We start from the raw sequence: 21205 nt of genomic DNA, 5'->3' as shown, positions 1-21205 counted from the left end.
GTGTGTGTGTGTGTGTGTGTGTGTGTGTGTGTGTGTGCGTGCGTGCGTGCGTGCGTGCGTGTGTGTGTGTATGTGTATGTGTATGTGTATGTGTAAGTGTATGCATGCGTGCGGGCGTGCATGCATGTGTGTGCGCGCGTGTGAGTACATGTGTATACACAAATGTCGTGCATAAGCGTGTCATGTGTGCAGAACTCAGTGGAAGTTACTTACTCTATCTGGTCTGATTGAATAGGCAGCATTATCTGCTCATATTTTGGTTTCCTGGAGGAACTCAGCATGAGGGGAGGACAGAATGGAAGTGAGGGAAGGGAGGGTCGGAGGGAAAATAAGAAAAGGGGCAAGGGCAGTACGAAGTGTTGGAGAGAAATGTTTGGACAGACGACTTGGAGGGGTGAAGAAAGGAAACGAGGATGTGAGAGAGGATTAGGATTGTGGAACACAGTGAACAGAGCAAGGAGACGGCTGGCATGGTCATGAGAACGGCTGCAGTTTGAAGAGACCGAGTGAATGACATGGGAAGGAGAAGGTGAGCTTTAAGGAGCGGGTGGTGAGAGAGGGATGGACACAGGCCAGTCTGGATGGAGGAGAGTGATAGAGAGATGGAGAGATGGCCCGGGAGGTTGGAGAGGAAGAAGGGACTTAAACAGAATACTAACAGGAGAGAAAGATAGAATGGAGAGCAGGGGTGTCGCACCAAATTCTGGGCCCTGGGTACAAGGATTTACTGTGAATGTTCTTCATAGGGGGAGGGGGTTTAACCCATTTAGACAGCTGGGAACACATTATTACGTGCTATTTTGTGCTTTAACTATTGAAAAATAGCATATATACAAGCTGGTGCCGCGCTGCAAGCTTGTAGATCTGTTAATTTTGAAAAATCTTGAAAATGTGTGCAAGTCTCTGAATATTTTTTTGAAAAAACTATGTTTCTATGTCAGTGGTGCTCAAAATCTTTCATGTGAAGGACACCCAAAATGATATGTATTTGGCCACAGACCCCCATCTCAAAATATTTAGTTCCAGGGACCCCCAGAAGCAAAATTTGATATACAGATGTTCGCTTAAAAAATACATGTACATTCAAAGATTTGCGCACATTTTCACGACTTTTCAAAAGTAGCAGATCTACAAGCTTGCAGTGCGGCACTCGGTGCCGCGCTGTGAGCTTGTATGTTTGCTATTTCTCAATAGATAAAGTATAAAATAATGAAGGCCCCTCCACCTTGGGCCCTAGTAACTCAGTCCCACTTTTACCCCCCTTGTGACGCCCCTGGAGGAGATGCAGGGAGGGATGAGAGTGGGGTGTTTTTGACAGCCAGTAGGCCTACTGTGAGCAGCGGAGGCAGAGATAATGGCCCAGGACTTTGAGTCTGGAGACCTCACCAGCAGCAGTGCTCACAGCAGGTGTGAGATAAGGTACCGTAGACTCTGCTGACTGCCACAAACTATTCTGTCTCTCCCGCGGGCGAGGTGGGAAGTTTACTCTGTCTGATGCACAACCCAGCGAAGATTAACTCCCACGGAATACTTCTGTTGCTGTAATGCCCTGGCTTTAAAGATTTGGGATACTTTTTTTCACCCCTTCCTCTATCTCAGGATCTCAGGGTGTCGACACTGTTTTATATGTGAAATGTACCCAAGAGCCTCACTCAGTATGCTGTGCATGTCCGCACGTGCGGATGTGTCTCTGCATGTGCTCCGGGCAAGAGAAACAAAGGGAGAGAGAGGGATAAAGTGAAGCAGAGCGAACACTGCTGACAAATTGATCGCAATTGAAGTGATTAAATGACAACCATGGTGAATTGCCCGTGACACTGATTTATATTGCATGTCAAAAAACTTCACGAGAACATTTATATGAATTTGACGAGGCTAACAATTTTTCAATGTTTCCGTCACTACAGCAATTGACAAACCACACTGACTCACCCATTACAGTAATGCTCTCTCAGGAATACATTAATTTATACGCCTGTACACTTTTTTCCAGTGGTGGAAAAGGTACTCACAATATAGAAATTCTCCGTTACAAGTAAAAGTCAGGTAAAAGTCAGCTATTTTCAAATAGCCAGGGTATAAAATAGGGCTAAAATGGTTTATTTTATAATATTATAATTTATATTGGCAAAGTAACTAGTAAGTAAAAGTATTGGAAATTGGAAACAGTCAAGTAAAGTACAAATACCTCAAAAGTGTACTTAAGTAGGCCTTCACTTGAGTAAATGTACTTATAGTTACTTTACACCACTGCTTTTTTCTAGCATGGTAGAGGTACATTTCTCTATATGGGCAGTGAGGAGTGGGCTAAAAAATGATGGGCAAGTTAGTTTAGAGCAGGAGTCTTTTTTCATGCCGTGACCCCACTTTGGGTTGTGACCCATAGTTTGAGAACCGCCAGTTTAGAGCAATAGGCTCCACGAAGGCCTTATTTGACCCTGTTTGTATGGATCTGATTGGTTGTATGCCTTAATTATGTATCTAATTATTTAATTGTTTGTACATTGATTGTATGACTTGTGGTCGTCTCAGTTTTATTAGGATAAACAAAAGATATATAGATAAAAGTATCATTTTTACTCTGCCTGTCTTTTAATCACTTTACAGGACCACAACGGAAATAAGTACTATGCACTTTTGTGAATGTATCTTCAATTTTCATTGCACAACCTCCATGATTATCTTACTTTATAATGAGTGTTGCCTAAACATGGCCACTAGGTGGAGGCATATGTCTGTTTTATATCATGTGGGTCCATAGACTACATTTATGTTAACCTCAATAAGCATACATTATAATGCTATGGGGGAATATGCAAGGACAAGGACACATGTACAGTCTGTATGGTGTCTATGACCTTCTTTAACCCTTACAAAAATTACATTCAGTCAAGCATGAGTCAAGTAAAACTCATTAGTAATTGAGCAGTGTTGCCTAAAGCTTGGCCTTCTTTCTTTGGGGGGATAGTAGATGACACAATGGAACATGTCAGTCTGCCTCTTTCTGGCTCTCTCCCTGGCTGCCTAAAGCTGTTTCACTTCTCTACGGCACAGTTTGAGACACATACTGTACTGTACTCGTACAGGCCTATGCCAACCCCACCCTGCGGATGTTGGAGGCACTGACACACACACACACACACACACACACACACACACACACACACGCGCACGCACACACACACACACACACACACACACACACACACACACACACACACACACACACACACACACACACACACACACACACACACACACACATACACACACACACACACACACACACACACACACACAAATAATTGACCCATAATTGAATTGTATTTATTTGTATCAAAATACCAGTTGATATATTATCTCTGTTATGATACCCGGGAACAGTCAACTAGCTTCACATTGGGATGGAAGTGCTTTTCTGAATGTCATTATACATCTGTTACAAGCCATGGCAAATGATTTGTACTCTGCTCAATACTACATCCCATAGCCTGGAGGGATGATTGATCTGGGAAGTGCTACTGTAGTTAGGCTAGTTGTTACAGTATGTCAACCGACGATAAACTACATCCCATAGCCTGGAGATAAGATTGTTCTGCAATTGGCTAGTCCGTTGTTAGGTAAACCCACTGATCAATGTCAATCACTCAGTCATCTCCATCACTCAGCGTCAGTGACATTCACAGATTTAAGGCTGTTCTACAATTAGAGATACAGTACTGATATACAGTATATACTGTAGAACATTTGTGTGTGTGTGTGTGTGTGCGTGCGTGTGTGCGTGCGTGCGTGCGTGCGTGCGTGTGCGTGTGCCTGTGCCTGTGCCTGTGCGTGTGCGTGTGCGTGCACAGGCGTGCGCGAGGGCTGCAATATCTCCAGACTACTATAAATAGTCTATGTCTCTACAGTATGGCTGTCTGTCACTGGCCTCTATCTTCTCTGCCTCTGCTGTTTCCCAATCTCTTTCCTTCTCTTCTGCTCTCTAGCCGTCAGTCTGCCTGCATGTCTTTCTTTCCATCTCCTCCCAACCAAATTAGAATTATAATTGCTCTCCCATAAAGAGCATTCTCCTGGTATTAGCCCTCTGTGTAACCTAGGCTTCAGTAGCACAGACTAATCAGATGACATATAGAGAAACTCTGGCCGTGAGATAATTGGATTCTACAGAAGCTGTGATTCTCAGCCTCATGTCCAGGGCCCAGCGTCAGTCTATGGCAGGGGTCTTCAACAGGGGGTCTGGGACCCCTAGAGGGTCCTCAGAGATACTAATGGGTTTTTTACATTAAGCACTTAACCCTAGATTCCCTATTTAGTCAGGAACCTTCAAGTAGATTTAACCATTTATTGCATAAATGGAATACAGTTAATCTTGGTGTTTAAAGGGCTCCGCGTTCGGAGCAATACCCCCCATAGGGATACATTAGCAGAACAATAGCAATACATTGACATGTAACATGTTTCCTGTGTAAATAAGCCAAGTGCTTTTCTAGGATCTCCTTTTAGTTGACCTTGTACCAGTGAACTGTACCGTCATAAAACTGTACCTTTTCCTATGCAAACTTATTCCAATAAAGTCTTCAATCAATCAAAACTTAGTCGAATCACAGTATTTGAGCTTAACAACATGGACATGTAACTTAATCAGACAATCACAAGTATTTGAGCTTAGCCATACTGATCGTGCAAAGGTGAAGGCTGGGGTGGAGGAGGCAGCTAGCAGCGAATGATTCCAAAGCTTTGGAACCAAGCATAGGCAAGCATAGGCAAGCCGTATTTAAAGGAGCCTTCTCTACTGATTGAGAGCCTTGATTGGAGTATGGCAGTCATGTGACGTAATGACCAGCAGATATGAGAGTGAGGAATGAAAACAGAGCTGACTGACATCTGACTATGGCTGGGCGGTGATTTGACTCCCATAAACTAACGCTGACCCTTCATTTCAGAGGGGAACATTACCAGAAAATAGAAGATCGAGGTTGTGAGCTTGTAGATGGCTATTTTCGGCAAAGAGGTTTGGTGTAGGCGTGAAAAAGGTCCAAGGAGCAGACCAAGTACACATTTTCTAAGTATTGAGGGTTTTAATTAGTTAACTGTCCTTTTCAGACCCTGGTCTGAAAAACATTGAAGACCCCTGGCCTATGGCATGCTGTAGACTAGAGCTTGGACCAGTAAATCCCAATAGCTGATCTACAAGCTAATAAAGATCTGCTATATTCACACCGGCGCACAACTAAGTGTTAAGAGCAACTATCACACTCTGGTATGAGTGCAGATGCTGATTTTACACAACGATGCCAACCATCATGTGTCCAGATACAATAGGTGATTATTGAGTGTGGGTGTGTGTACATGTGTGTACAGTATGTGTGCCCAAACACATACTGTAGAACTGTGTCAGTACCTCTGGTATGACAGGAAACGTAGCTTGTTGTGAAATAACCAAGGTGTACTGTATCGGCCCCACCTTTAATGTGGTGCTTAAAAAAGCTATTTTAGAAAAATGTACTCCAAAAAAACTCCGGATGCTCTTGTTGATTCATGTCAAAATGTCATCAATGCTTAGGTCCAATAATCTAAAAACAGACACATTATATGGTCTAATCCAAAACCAATACATCAAAATACAATACAGTTTCTGCAACCCATATCTGAGATCTGTATCTCATTGTGTCAGTATGAAGACATTTTCTGATCTCACTGCGATGACATCAACTTTTTGTCTTCCTGCCAGCACAGAACAATAAGGCCTGTCTGTCACCAGTACATGCCATTCATGAATATGCAGTCACAGACTGCTGCCTCTCCTCTTCAATCTCTCAATAAACAGTCATCATTATAACACACCTTTATCTCCCTTTATGCGATCAGAAACAGCGTGCAATCAGGTGAAATTTACACATGAGTTCATCAGCAAAAATGATGCAGCCTAAATGTTAATTTGTGGAGGTGGCCTTAAAGGCCATGGCTGGGCAGAAAACTGTGACACAACACATTAGTTAAACAAAGATTTTATTTGTGAAGAAGCTGCAATCTAAAGGGCTACAAAAATATCCTTCACGGTGGGTTACAGTATGTTGATTTAAATTCACCATTGTAAAAATAACTAATTCAATAAAAGATTTCTCACAAGCGATACCTTTTCTAGTATCAGTGGTTACAATCATCAGCTATTTTCCCACTCCTACAGAAACAAAGAACTCATGACTCAGCTATTCCTTCTTGCTCAGAGCCTCAGACCCAATTAGCCAGTAGCTATGCCCCTCCCAAAAAGCTTTTGTACAATGCTAGCTTAGAATAACTTCCTGCTTGCCAAGGTTTGCCTTGGCAACAGCCTTGGCAAGCTGCCGGTTGCTAAGCTAGCATTGGACAAAAGCTTTTAGGGGAGGGGCATAGCTACTGGCTAATTCAACAAGACAAGTCTCTAAAGACACGCCTCTATCTATTGAAGGTACTCAACCTAAGGTGGTTGGAAATGTTTTAAAAAATAGAAAAGTGCTCTTCGGAGCACAGGTCTCCGCCAGGTCAGGTAGGTTGTTGGCCAGCAATGTTGGAAATTCACCAATCAGGATTGAATATGAAAAATGGGACGTGAGAAATGTGTTTTGCAAAAATTGTCCTCCTGGCGGCTGATGTGAAAAATGCAGGACAGAGGTTTTTCCTTGGCCTCTAGGTGTGTGCAAAGTTTCACATCAATCAGTCTGGTTATAGGTAAAACTGTGAATTGGCCTGTTATAGTGCCTCCATAAGGCAGACTTGAAAAATGTAGGGTGGCATTTCTTCCTCTAGTGGGAATGTGCACGTAAAGTTTCACTGAAATCACTCTCTGTGTTCATTATTTGAGGCATTTTGTTCAAAAGGACGGCTCCTGGAAAATGCAGGCATACCTCTGCTACTGTATTTTTGCTGAATATCACCTACTTACTGTAGGGATGCTAGGTTCATGTGAGTTGAATTCGACTATAAACTCTACAACAAATCTCTTTGCTGAATATATCCCATCAAGCTCACGAGTTGCAGAATGACACATTGTGAGGTTGTTCGCCTGATTTTCACCCCAGCATAAGGGGTTTCAAGTGGTTAACTTTGAAAATGTAGAAACGGAAAATTGTCCAATTTTTATGTCCGCAAAGTGAAATGAACACAGGATTATACCGTGTATACACACAGTGTACTGTAGATGGAAACCACTATCCAGCTATGGCCATTCACTTATAGCAGTGTTGTGCTTTCAAAGCAAATCCTCTTGAGATTAGAGCAACCAGCACAACAACATGGATGCCTGCAGGACAGGACATTAAGCATCTTTGCTATAAAGAAATTGATGATGTGATATGATAGTTTTGATGAGTGATAGTTAAGCAATAGTGCCGGTTTGAGTGCATAAATAAATCACATTGCATGATGCTGCTGTACCTGTAGATGCCTTATAAATGTTTTGCGATGCATTGATGCCACAGTCATAGAAGTGTAGTGAATGTGTGTAGAGTGCCTATGTGCTATACGCAACTACATTTTGTTTTAATTTTATTTGACGTAGAGCTGCTTGTTTTGCACAGTGGACTTAGCATTCGGTGTGGAAAGTTTCATATACCCTCTCTTCAGCTGTTGTTCTCTGCAGTCACCCCCAACCACAAACACACCACTTAGACTATACACATTAGTGTAGCCCTGAGGGAATCTTCAGAAGTTCCACGAGCAGATAAGCATTATGTTTTGCTTTTCATAAAATTTCCATTCTATTTCACTCAGTCTATGTCTGGAGCTAGCTATGGCACTGCTGAAAAGATCAATTTCAAATCAATAAAAAATAACAGTGAGGGTTGTTGCAGGTGTGTGTGTGTGTGTGTGTGTGTGTGTGTGTGTGTGCGTGCGCGCGCGTGCGTGCGTGCGTGGGCGAGCGAGCGAGCGTGTGTACACATGCTCAATTGTGACTATAAATCAATGGGCAAAATGGGTTAATATAGCACCAAAATCAGTTTATCCACTTTAACCCTATCAGGGCCTAATCAGCAATCATTAGAATATAGCTGATTTACAAGCTCACATCACGTCGCAATGTGTTGTGAGCTTGTAGATATGCTATTTTTAAACAAATATTGAAATATGTAAAAAATAAAATAAAATAAAATAAAAATAAATAAAAATAAAAACACAAAACTTATATTGGGTCCAAATATTTTCAAGTGGATGCATCAAATACATATTAATTTGGGGGTCCTTGACATGAAATACTTTGAGAAGCACTACTATACAGAAAGTATAGTTTGTAGTTACAGGTAGGAGGCGTTCTAATAGCACAGATATTCTGATAAGGGACTTTGTAAACGTAGTGAGTGTGTTGTGTAGCAACCCGTTTTTCACTTGAAAATGTGTTATTTGTGTACAGTATACAACATGAGTTCTTACTCTGCAACGCCAGATGACACTGTGACACCAGTGGACTCTACGTGACACCAGGTGGAATGTTTTTACCTTGTGCTGTCTCTACCATTTTGCTGGATAAGGCATTTTCGAAGTGAAGTCATAAAGTCTGACAAAAATTGATGCACACACACATTTTAATATACTGTACTGGACATGAAGGCAAATGAGGGCAGTGACACATTTGTCAGTTGGAAATCTGTTATTTTTGTTGAGTGACACGGTTGTTTGAAGAAGTATAATTAGCCATTAATTAATGTGTGACACCAGATGGCATGTTATATGAATAGATACAGAACTTCATGTGCTCCTGCTTCGCTTAATGCCCTCATTTGGCTGCATGTGCTGTACGTGTGCATTAGGGCTGTCACAATTATTACATAATCGTCTAATCGTGATTATTTGACATTATCGCAATTATTTTGTCATAATCGTCATAATCGTGAATGTTGAAAAATGTCAGAAATAGTGGAAATAGCAGATCTACAAGCTCACAACGTGTCGCATCGCGATGCGTTGTGAGCTTGTAGATCGGCTATTTCCACTATCAAATGTTATTTTTTAAGTAGTAAGTTGTCAAATATGTCAGTAATGTATTTGTATATTTAGGTTATGTGTCATATCTACCATATGCAACTTCAAAGCCTAAAAGTCTAAAAGAAATGTAATTATCAACGACAAATACACAATTAAATCGTTAATCGCCAATTATTTGAGTGACAATTAATCGTCATGTAAAATATCATATCGTGACAGCCCTAGTGAGCATGCATTTTTTTATCAGACATGAATATGAGTTTCGATCCAATCTATGATTGATACAATGAAATTAACTACATGAATCCTAGTGTCCCTATCTGGGAGGAACTACTATGTGAAAATAGCTGATCTAGCTATAGGTCGTATAGCTTGTAGACCACTTTCAGCGAAGATAATTTAGTGTATAGTGAAAACAGGAGGGGTAGTAGAGTCCTTGGGAATCTGGTCAAATAAGTATAGTATAGGGTTTAAATGGTGAAAGTGAAATCAAATGTTAAAACAGTAAATTACCTTTACTTGTACCCACCTTATAAAGGAGGGTAGTAACTTAAGGCATCAGAAATCATAATAAATCACAAATTACAAATATAATGTGCCAGTTTACCACAATATAATTATAAATGAATGAATGAATGAATGAATGAATGAATGAATGAATGAATGTACTTCACAATAATAAACAATGAATTAATAAAATAAAATATCTTCCTGTATAAATATGTCCCAACCATATTGGCTAGCCATCACAGAATGTCAAAGAAGGTACTGTTGGAATTCTACTGTGAACTGCTCACAGCTGTGGTATTCCATCAACCTGTAGCAGCAGGCCCTCAGCGTCACATAGCACACCTTGCCTGCCAGGTTAAATATAAAAGGGGTTTGCGATTTACCAGAGATGTTAGTAACTCTGTGGAAGGTGGAAGGAATTACCAGCTATGTCAAAATGCCCAAACTTTTGTTTTCAAAGATTCGGCTCTATGAATTTAAGGATCTAATTCAGAATGGGAGACAGTCTAGAAGGTGAGCCAATACACGGTATCATCTCTGAGTGATAAAGAATACCAATAATAATGACAATGGCAATAATGGTTATAATATGGACACATTTCTGCTTTTGTCTATATAGTATTTATTTGTTATAAATGTGTCATCATACCACTTCATTGTACAGTTCTATAGGTGCTTACCTTGTTTAACTAATTTGATAAAGTTTAAATAAATAAACTGTCGCACCAGCTGTTAACTATTTATGTTATTTGACATTGTTGTCTGTTCACATATATTTCTTGATGTTATAGTGACGAGCTCTGGTCTTGTTTTACAGGATTGATATTGTTGTGAGCCGTAAAACACTGAAGAGGGACATTCAGAGTATTTTGCACAATAAAACAAAGGATGACACATACCCCTCAAAGATCAGGTATTGTACAGTATGTGCCTGGAATAGGCCTAAAGCAAAGATACAATCTCATGACTGAACCATTATTTTAGGCCAAGTCCCAATCTGTGATTTGTGAAACTAACAGCGTGAACGGAGCATGTTTACTAAACAGTATGTAAAATGATCTGAGTAAAATGTAAAATGAGCTCTTTAGATATTATCATTCTAGACCTAACCTATCCTGCTGCTGTTCTGCATACAGCCCACCTGTTGAATAAATCACAGATTGAGGCGTGTTTAATATGGTCATTAAATGTTATTTTCTGTCATCATTACAGCTCTCTGGATAACATCAAACACCACCCGAATCTGGAAAGACTGTTAAGGGATAAAAGTAAGAGAAGCTACTTGCACTACTATGCGTGTCATGGTAAAGTGTCTGAAACTAGTTCCAAGAGGAGTGTGCACATCAACCAGCCTTTAGATGCCAAAAGACTGCTTATTTGATAGTTTGGGAATTTTAGCTTATTATGAGTGTCATAAACAGCATCTCAAATGTATGAACTGTAGGCAACTCTTTGTCGATTAAATTTAATGGTCATTAAATAGAGTTTGTGTGTGTGTGTGTGTGTGTGTGTGTGTGTGTGTGTGTGTGTGTGTGTGTGTGTGTGTGTGTGTGTGTGTGTGTGTGTGTGTGTGTGGTCTTAACCTGCTCTACAAAGACCTGTAGAGTTGGCCTATAAGGCCTAGATTTCCTTGAGAATACTTTGTGATTTGGCAAAACAGTACCTGAATAATGTAAAAAAATAAAATTCAAGTATGATCATTTGCATAAAGCTATATAAACTAAGTGTATAATTCCTCATTCTAAATGCTCTCTCCATACAGAGTGTTTATCAGCATTCCGCTCCTTTCTGCAATCAGAGTTCAGCGAAGAGAATATTGAGTTCTGGCTAGCATGTGAGGACTTCAGAAAGTCCCCCTCAACGGATGGGCTTTCCTCTAAAGCAGAGGAGATCTACCAAGACTTCCTCCACCCTAGCGCCCACCGAGAGGTCAGTTCCAGATCCATATTTCATGATTTGTGGAAAGATTTAAGTGCATAATGAGAGCTCTTTTTACACAAACAAGACACTTAGAGGCCAGCCTTAGAGGCCAGTAGAGTACTCCAGTACAAACACCAGCATGAAAAGGCACTCAGCTTTCCTGAATCAGTGGGGAATTTGAAATAGTTGCTTTGGTTGGGGGGTAACTGGGGAGCCTTACGCTCTTTGGGGTTTGAAACCAGCTAGGTTCTACTCACAACAAGCCCAGATATGTATGCTTATTTCATAATTGATCATTGTTACACAGGTAAACGTATAGACCGTTTGAGACAGGTTAGCCTGTGGTATGTTTATTCAAGTTCTGTCCCCGTCCCCCCACAGATCAATGTTGATCATTATATTCGAGAGAAGATTCAGAAGTCCTTAATGAAACCCAGCCTCTCATGCTTCGATGATGCCCAGAGACATGTGTATCAGCTAATGGAAAGAGACTCCTGCACCAGGTTCCTCCGCTCTGATGCTTATCAGAGTCTGAGACACAAAAACTGGACCTCCAACGGAAACAAGGCCGCAAGGGCTTTTTTGGGGTGTTCCTTTTAGGCAGTGTTTGACTACTTGTCAAACAAGTACAGTCTGTACTGTCTGTATTTGTCAAACAAGTTTTTTTTTTACTGTACTTGGACTGTTCTAGATACATTTTTGTCTAATAAAAGATTCAATCAATCAATCAAACACAAAAACAGCTAAGAGAAACTATCATTCAATACCATTAACAGTTTTTTCTTTCTTTCTTTTTCTACTTTCTGTAAACTTCAGTGAAGATCACAGGGGCACCTGTGAATATTTTTAGTCATGTGCTATATTGTTACTTTAGCTTCATAAAATGACTGTCATTTCACATTGTTTATTTTGTATTCATACATTTAGAATAATTGAGCCGACCTCTAAATTTTGCTATGATTGCAGCAATGACTATTCACTTTGTTGTGTTAGTTTTATGGGTTTGCAAAGAAAGAGCTGGAATAATAGGATCAATAAGAACGTTGAAGAAGTGAAGACGTTATGAGGAGATGAAGATATAGTATTTGACAAGAATGTGAAGCAGATGATTGTGCAGAGTTTTTATACCGTTATATCCTACACAAATCACGATAAGTGTCATACATGATGTAACTGATTTAAAAACATACTGTATGAGGCGCAGTGTGCTGGCTGACTATTGAATTAGAAATGGCTACAGGAATGTGAAATGAAACGACCTTGGAAATGTTCATTAAAAGTGAATCTGGCAAAAGGTGTTTTCACAAAATTCTTCACAACATATATATATATATATATATACTACTTATATACATATACTGTATAATGGAGATATGCTGTGAGAGCCCAAAACATGCTTACTCAGTTATTCGTTACGTGAAAGTTCTATGACGTCTATGACATCTGACATCATACCCTTTTATGCCCATACATGGAGATCCCTGTCTGTAACCAGCCACACAGATATGGGCTGTCTTGGCCATATATGGATTATGATAGTGTGGTATGTGGCCGATGTGGCCTCCATATATGGGCATACCCATATGAAGTCCTGTTAGATATGTGCTTATATTGATGACATCAGGGAACTCCATATATGGGCATAAAAGTGATTCTGTAAGTGTGACATCACAGTGTAGCCATTGCGTGATGTCAGTGCAGCAAACCCATTCTGTTCAGAGTGGTTCCCCTGACATCACAGTGATGTCAGAGTGACAAACCCATAGAACCACAGTGTCAGGCGTGACAGACAGATAGACAGAGATACACACATACAGACAAGCTCTGACCGTTCACATACTATCTGTGACCTACGGTCGCAATAAAACATATCAATGTGCACCCTCTAGATATATATGACTATGCCACTTTAATTAATTCACACCTCCTATTGTCATGGATAAATCATGTCAATTCAAAAACTGCTATTTGTATTTACACACAGTAATTCAGAATGCCATGACGACCACTTATTTTTATCCCATTCTATGACACTGACTAATGTTGGCAAGCAGAGGACTGGCATCATCCAGAGAGAAGGAGTTTCCATAGATTAGCCAGCAGCACAGTAACGCTTTTGGTCTCATATCTGCTGTCTTCCACTAATTAGGTGCAGAGATGATTCCCTAAGCCAGTGAGGGTGTCACTGAGTCGGAAAAAAAATACTGCCACCCTTGACCTCATTCTGTAAATGGCCTTATTCCTGCACGTTGTGCCTTAAAAAGGCTTTCCAAGAATCTAAGAATAACGCCAGAGTCTGCCCTAGAACACATGTCGGTGAATTGGAGTCATCAGACAACCTGATGTGTGACAAATCAGCCTGGATGCGTTCCCTTCTTAGAAGAATAATCTCATCACCCGCAGACAGTGCTGTAGGAAATATCTAACTTAAACATAAAATAGTCGAAAATAGCCTGATAAGACAATCTGTCAGCATAAAAACGATTAGTCTGTTTATCTACTGTCTTTTTGGTATTTCGTGCTGTATGTCTTATGTTTGTCTTAACTTCAAAACAAAGCAGTAAATGCAGTAGCCTACATGTACATCAAATCGAGTAATTAAGATGAACACAGAAGATGCAAAGGCAGTATTTAGGTTTACATACTGCTGTATAGGCATGAGCTCTGTTGAATGGCTACTTACAGTAAGATGTTCATTTATTCACTAACTTTTCTGGAAAACAACATCAAAGCAACATGACCATAACATTACTGTCAGGCAGAAACCTCGTACTGTATCTCCAAGTTTCAAATGTGTATGTTCTTCTTTTTTTAAATTAAAGCCCTACTTCATCGTACAAGTGTCGCACAAAAGTAGTGAAAATAGCAGATCTACAAGCACACAAAGCCTCGCGACGAGAGGCGTTGTGTGCTTGTAGATCATTTTTTAAACGATAAATACAAAACGAAAGGTTTCCACTCGACAACAACGATATGCACTGCTTGTTGTATACTTGAATTTCAATCACATAATGTATGGTAACTACAGGAACCCTATCTTTCTTATTCTGGGCATATCATAATAAGCAAACAATTGGCCAAAATAGCCACAAACTTGCGAGTCGTTGTGAGCGTGCAGATTGCCTGTTTTCGGCAAGATTTTGAAGAGATTTGATTTAGAGGGGGGAAAGGAAAGGACCAAGTACAGACCCCTGCGGAGACCCCGGTCAACAAAGTATACTGGGGTTTAAGTGGTTAAAGTGATGTTGAGTTGAATTGATGTGGAAGTTGTTAAGCAGCAGTATTTCATGGGTCAGATGAGGTATTACAATGTTTTTTCACAGTATGAGAAGTTACTTTGTTACCAAACATCACTGGGGGTGTGACTGTCCTCAGAAATTTGATTTGATTTAATTGGATCAAAAATGTTGAATCATCATTGATTGTGCTTCAATTGAATGGGATTATTTTAATACGTCACTCCATTCCAGTACAGAATCATCAGATTTCACAGATATGTGAAACCCTTATAAGGAATATATCGGGGCATGATGAACAAAGGTCGCAGCCTTAGTGTCACATGGTGCAATACACTTCACTCAGACTGACACTGTTTTCCCATAACCCAAAGAGGTTACCATGGCAGCAAAGCGGAAGTGAGTAATATGGTGCATTTCTGCTTTGTACAGTATCTATCTGCGACATGCACCTTTTGAAACTTCTCTAATCTTAGCAGATACAATGTGGCCTGAGCCTCGAAGAACCCCAAAGGGTCAGGGTGATCTAGTACAGTGGTTCCCAAACGTTTTAGCTCGTGACCCAAAAGAAAAATTAGACTTTTGCCCGGTACCCAAGCAAGAGAAAACAGCAGATCTACAATCTACAACACTTCAGTCACATCGCTTTGCACTGCTTGTAAATTGGCTATTTTCACTACTTAATTTGTTTTCTGATGTATGTAATTTCTTCGATTTTTTTCTTTGATTTCTTAATGAATTTACTGAAGATTTACCTATTTGGAGTATTACTTTTATTCTGCAAGCTCACGACTTTCACTAACATTTGAAAAAGAAATATTGTACTTTCTGAGCTTGTAAATCTTCTATTTATTATTTTATGTTAAAAATGTAGTACAGCAATGCATTCATATCAAAATAAATAATAGACTTTGTACTTTTGAATACTTGAGTATTTACTTGAGTACCTTGTCTGTCACTGGTCATGAGAGATGTGATGTTGCATTGAGAACACTTTTTAATTTTAAGTACTGTCCAAGAGGTGTTCCATGTGTTGCTTCAGTGCCCAGAGAGCACTGAAGCACAGTGAGGAACCAGTAGTTGCAATTCCATTGACTCTTATTGTATGGTGAAACAGGTGGGAGCATAGCGTTATTGCGACGTTCGATAGTTTGACGTCACATTCGTCTGACGCTGGTGAATGCTAACCTGGTGAATGCTAACCTGGTGAATGCTACTATGCCTAAACCTAACCCTAACCCTTACCCTAACCTCAGTAAAACTATGCCTAAACATAACCCTAAAACCTAACCCTAACCCTTAGTCGTATTAATGGGATGTAGAAATATTGAGATTCTACCGAAACATGTCTCAAAATAAAGATTTTGACACATGGAAAATGAATGGAATTTCCTTGGTCACAGAGTGCAGAGGCATCAGATAACAATTATTAACAATATTAAGACTTAGTCATATCTCTGCTGTATTAACTTTTCAGGAAATTAAAAATGCCATCAAAGGTATGGTGACTACAGTATAGGCCTAGAGTATACAATACACACACACACACACACACACACACACACACACACACACACACACACACACACACACACACACACACACTGTATGAAAAATGGAGATAGCTGGTTTCGCCTTACTGTATACAGTATGAGATACATAAAGGTTTCCTGTGTAAATAAGCTGAAGAGCTTACTAGGATCTCCTTTTAGTTGACCTTGTACCAGGGGACTGTACCGTCATGGAACTTTACCTTTCCTATGCAAACTACTAATAAAGTCTTCAATCTGCCCGACAGTGATAATATGGTAACGAAATGCTAAAACCAAAATTCAACATCACTTTAACCACTACTGTATAAGCTACCATATACTCTACAAGGGTCCCCCAGGGCTCTATGTGTGGTTCGCTCCTTTTATTCCTCTACACAAAATCTCCAACAAAAATAGCCGATCTAAAAGCTCACAACGCCCCTGAATAGGGACGATAGGATTCATGGGGTTAAGTTCACACTGTATGTGGTGACTCCTCGTTCTGCTTTACAGCTCATATCCGTCTTTGGTCAAAAGGTAGAGCTACATCAATGGAGCCAATCCGATGGCTGCATGGGTGACCAGCCAGCCTGTATGGGTGATCCATGGTTGCCTAGCACGTACAGTGGTCCTCGGACACCACTTTGAGGACCACTTTCCCCAGCAAAATGTGTTAATAATATAACATTAGTTTAACCACTTTAAACCTAGATAAATTGACTATTCGAAAATAGCCGATCTACAGACTCACAACAGGATGCGATGTGAGCCTGTAGATCTGCTATTTAAAAATAATTCTGTGGGAAAATAATTTTACAAATTTTGAATATTTTTTAAACAACACAAATCTATGTGGGCCTCCGGTTCTCTTGTTGCTAAGAGGCCAGTGGCCTCCTATTACATATTAATCTTGGGCTTCTTGACATGAAAAATAAGTCACATTCTGATGAAGGCAAAGGCCAAGACATAAAGATGCGATGATATTATTCCAATAAGTGTGCAGTCTTGATGTTGTTACTCCATATTATTTTTTACTTAGGACCTGCACCTCTTTTTGGGGTGTACATTCTGTTCCTCGCTGCATAGAATTGTATAACCAAAGAAAAATATTATTGATATTATTGCTCTTCAGGGGTGCTAAGGGAAGTTTAAGTACCAGAGAATTTACGGACTGATCTCCTGTCTCCTATTGCTCAAACCTGAGCTTGATTTACTCTGGAAACTATTCAAAAAAGATCACAGGTCAGCCTCTGAGGGAGGAAGAGCTAATATTAGTGCTCATTTGATACAAGTTCTATGGGTTATCACGTACCGACAAGTTTCCTTGACAATATATGTGTCTGTTCGGTGAATTAAGACTGCCACTACAGGACCAGAATCAATGTTTGGACAAAGCAGGCACAATGGTCTCATAAAGTAGTGTCTCTTATTCATCAGGATAATCTGACCTCTGTTATTGGCCTTCATTTTCATAGCACAAACGTTATTTAACAAACCTCTTCTGTGTAATTACACAAACAGCTATCAAAGATATTCATATATTACATGCAGGAGTGTCTTTCTTTCTATTCCTCTCTCTCTGTCTCACTGTCTCTCTGACACACGCATGCATGCACACACACGCAGTCACACGCGCACACACACAGTCACACGCACGCACGCACACACACACACACGCACGCACAGACGCACGCATGCACGCACGCACGCACGCACGCACACACACACGCACACACACACACAGAATATGTGGGTATCTGTCATTGGGCAATAACGTAATGGCTGAAACAAGGGAATGGAGCAATGGACACAATGTTATATCCTGACAATCTTGCTAACTTCCTGTAGCCGCAATGAAGTGTTGCAATTGTGGTTTCCCTTTTCTCATGAAGCGAGAATTCAAAGGAATCGTGGAGGGGCTTTATAGTTATTAGTACCTTTAATAGAAGGATAAACCCCTTGAGATGCACCGTCTCATTTCCGAGGAGGCCCTAGCAAAGGTCACAATTTGCGTATCACAGTCACCGTTACTGGCATTTGCATCTGCGCTCCCAAATTTAAAAAGAATGATTTGAATACAGCATGAATCTGCCAAACACAACTTACCAGCACAGTGTATTTGGCTTGTCCAGCTGACAGAGGGAGGGCAGAGAAGGAATGAAGGAAGCACGGCGAGAGGGATCTAGAGACATAATAGGGAGTGAAAGAGCAGGGGGTGGGGAGGGGGGGTATACTGTGTATGAGTTGTTGTTTCTTAACAGGGAAGCAGGAGGGAGAGGAAAAGTACAAGGAGGAGGTTTAGGAAGGGGGGCTTCCTCTGTAGCGGCAGCACTCTGTTTGGGCTGGGCTGAGCTGGTGATGTATGCCACTGGCCTCTTAGCAACAAGAGAACCGGGTATAAAAAGCCTTGTCACAGGGGGAACCCTCCTGAGTGTCTCTCAGCTGCAGTATGATCAGGACCAGGAGCCTGAGAGTGTGGACTTAATAAAACAATGCACAACCTAATCGTCGCACCACTCAACACACAGCACTTCATCATGGATAGAGATGACAGGAACAGAAACAAGAACATGTGAGTGAAAGTTTAACATTTAACACTATATGTCAGCAACCGTACAGCAGACGGTGTTGTTGGGCTCGTGGTACTTTGTGACAACGTATTGTGTTCACTCTAGTTAACATCTGTTTATCTTTGTATACTGTTGATACTGTTGAGAACGTTCCGGAAAAATTGGTTCATCTGATGTCATTAAGAAACAAGCCCAAGCAAAGACATGATCTGCACACATACTGTACTGTACAGACACAAGTCAATTCATCATTAACATGGTTGTGTTATACTCCAGAAATAAAGCGTCTGGCTATGGATGCTTGATATTAATATCCTCTGAAAAGAGTATGAATGCAATCATTATCTAACTTTATTCTGCCGCATAATCTTTTCTAATTGCTAGATTCCTGACATACTTTGACATCTCCACTTGCAACTGAATATACAGTAAACCCAGGATGGATATCAATATACTCATAATGTAATTCTTATCTCTACACAGTGGGAAGAACTTTATGTGCCGACTTCAGTGCATGTTCTCGCACTCGTCAAGCTCTGAGAGGTAAGGAGACTTATTGAGTGTTTTGCATACATTTCAGTGTTAAAATAGCCTGCTCCTATCATTTCCATCTATGGCATTTTGAGAGGATTCAAATGAACTAGGGACACCATGTTTGCTTTGGCACTGAGCATGCACTTGCAGACATACCCAAGGACTTAACATTTTTAAAGGAATATGATAAGTACATCAGCAATATATTCTTGATTAGACTGTTTCTGCATCCTCACATCACATATATTGCTGGTTTTATTTTTTCCCAAATTTGATTCTGGTTAAGTAATCACACTTGCATTCTCTCCCAGCAGGCTAAGTTTAGAGGATATCCAACAATGGTCACAGTCACTGGAAAGGCTTCTCGAGTCTAAATGTAGGTTGCTTTTCCCAGGGAATGGAAACACTCAAAAGTAATGAGAATAACTGTTTTCATGTTTAATAAAATATGTGTTCTTTAATATAAGAAATGTCAATGTGACTTGTCATACAGTGTGACTTGTTAATATATTTCTAACTGTTTTTTTTTTCCACAACAACTTCAGATGGACTGGCAACTTTCCGCACCTTTCTGAAATCGGAATTCAGTGATGAGAATATTGAATTCTGGCTCACCTGTGAAGACTACAAGAAAATCAAGTCTTCATTCAGAATGTCCTCAAGGGCCAAGAAAATATATGAGCAATTCATCAAGCCAGAATCTCCAAAAGAGGTAACTTTGATATTACTTTCTCATCATGATAAAATCACAGATCACAAAGACGCAGGGTAAAGCGTTTGCCCCCTCTCTCACACACACACACACGTGCTCCATTAGTAGGCCTACACATTGTTCAGCGACATAAAATGTACTATGATACTAATTGACTGAAGCAAATGTTTGGGTGGTATACAATCTTAAAATGTTTTGTTAAGTTGCAACTTACTCCTCTTATTCCTCTCTGTCAATCTTGTTTCAGATCAACATCGACCATCCCACCCGAGAGCAGATCAAGAGGAGCATCAAGACACCCACGTTACTCTGTTTTGACGACGCTCAGAAGATCGTTTACGGGCTGATGGAGAGGGACTCATATCCGCGCTTTCTCCGATCAGACATTTATAGAACCCTTATGGAAAACCTTGCTGCTGATGCCAACAAGGGATGAAAGCGCAATGGAGCGTTGAGGAACAGAGCATGGATAAACCTAACTGGAATGTTTGGGGTCCTTCAGGGAGAGAGGAGCGCGAATGCCCCCCCACCCTTACCCCCTGACAATAACTGCAAAAAGTAGGGTCAACTCACGTGGCACAGAGATGGACACAGAGACACTGATCACAGGATACAGAACAAAACTATGCCAGGCCATAGTTCCACAATGGCAGGACCCCCCACACTGACCACTAAGGCACTTGACTGTCAGCCAAGACAAGCAAAAACAAAACAAAACAAAAAAAAAAGGACTGACAATAACTACAAAGATTATATAGTGTGTGTTTTTGTTTGCACCAGATGATAAGTTTGTGTACATAGTTGAGCTGAATCTATTAGACAATGAATGAATCACTGGGTGACTGATGCCTCCTCTGACCATTGAGCTGCGTCAGCAGACTGCACAGCAGCCCTCCCTCTCTGCGGAGGTGTTTCCTGTTGTGCAGATAAAGATGGAGGATGTTAGATGGGTGGCATGGGTGTGTGTGTATGCATGTGCATGTGCATGTGCATGTGCGTGTGCGTGTGTGTGTATGTGTGTGTGTGACAGAAAGTTTCTAATTTGGATCCTTCAACTGCCACCGGATGGATCACCACTGGGAGAATTTAGCATTGGGGACTCAATAGTGATATGACCTCTTTAGCGTTGGGAGTGCAAAAGGTCACATAGTTCTACAATGAGCGTTTTGAGACACTCTCAAAATAAATTTCAAGCTTTTGTACTGAAATTTTCAGTGATAACTTATTTGACTT

At 40.5% G+C, this 21205-nt stretch overlaps 2 protein-coding genes across 2 annotated transcripts; both read left to right on the top strand.

Annotated features, from left to right (window-relative positions):
- Window positions 1-1354: 1354 nt before the first annotated feature.
- Window positions 1355-11988, top strand: LOC308286570 (regulator of G-protein signaling 21-like; the record flags this gene model as incomplete). Its single annotated transcript, XM_080727645.1, has 4 exons — window positions 1355-1419; window positions 10681-10736; window positions 11231-11397; window positions 11770-11988. The coding sequence occupies 4 exons, from the start codon at window positions 1355-1357 to the stop codon at window positions 11986-11988; spliced, it is 507 nt and encodes a 168-aa protein (XP_080583771.1).
- Window positions 11989-18648: 6660 nt separating this feature from the next.
- Window positions 18649-20463, top strand: LOC308285392 (regulator of G-protein signaling 13-like; the record flags this gene model as incomplete). The annotated part of the gene is made up of 5 exons (XM_080726127.1): window positions 18649-18728; window positions 19210-19269; window positions 19572-19636; window positions 19806-19972; window positions 20220-20463. The coding sequence occupies 5 exons, from the start codon at window positions 18649-18651 to the stop codon at window positions 20406-20408; spliced, it is 561 nt and encodes a 186-aa protein (XP_080582253.1). The 3' UTR covers window positions 20409-20463.
- Between the last annotated feature and the right edge of the window lie 742 nt (window positions 20464-21205).

The sequence above is a fragment of the Nannobrachium achirus genome (assembly GCF_963921795.1).
Source record: "Nannobrachium achirus genome assembly, chromosome: 1".
Classification (NCBI taxonomy): Eukaryota; Metazoa; Chordata; class Actinopteri; order Myctophiformes; family Myctophidae; genus Nannobrachium; species Nannobrachium achirus.
The sequence above is the reverse complement of the archived record's forward strand: the minus strand, read 5'-3'. Positions and strand labels throughout refer to the sequence as shown.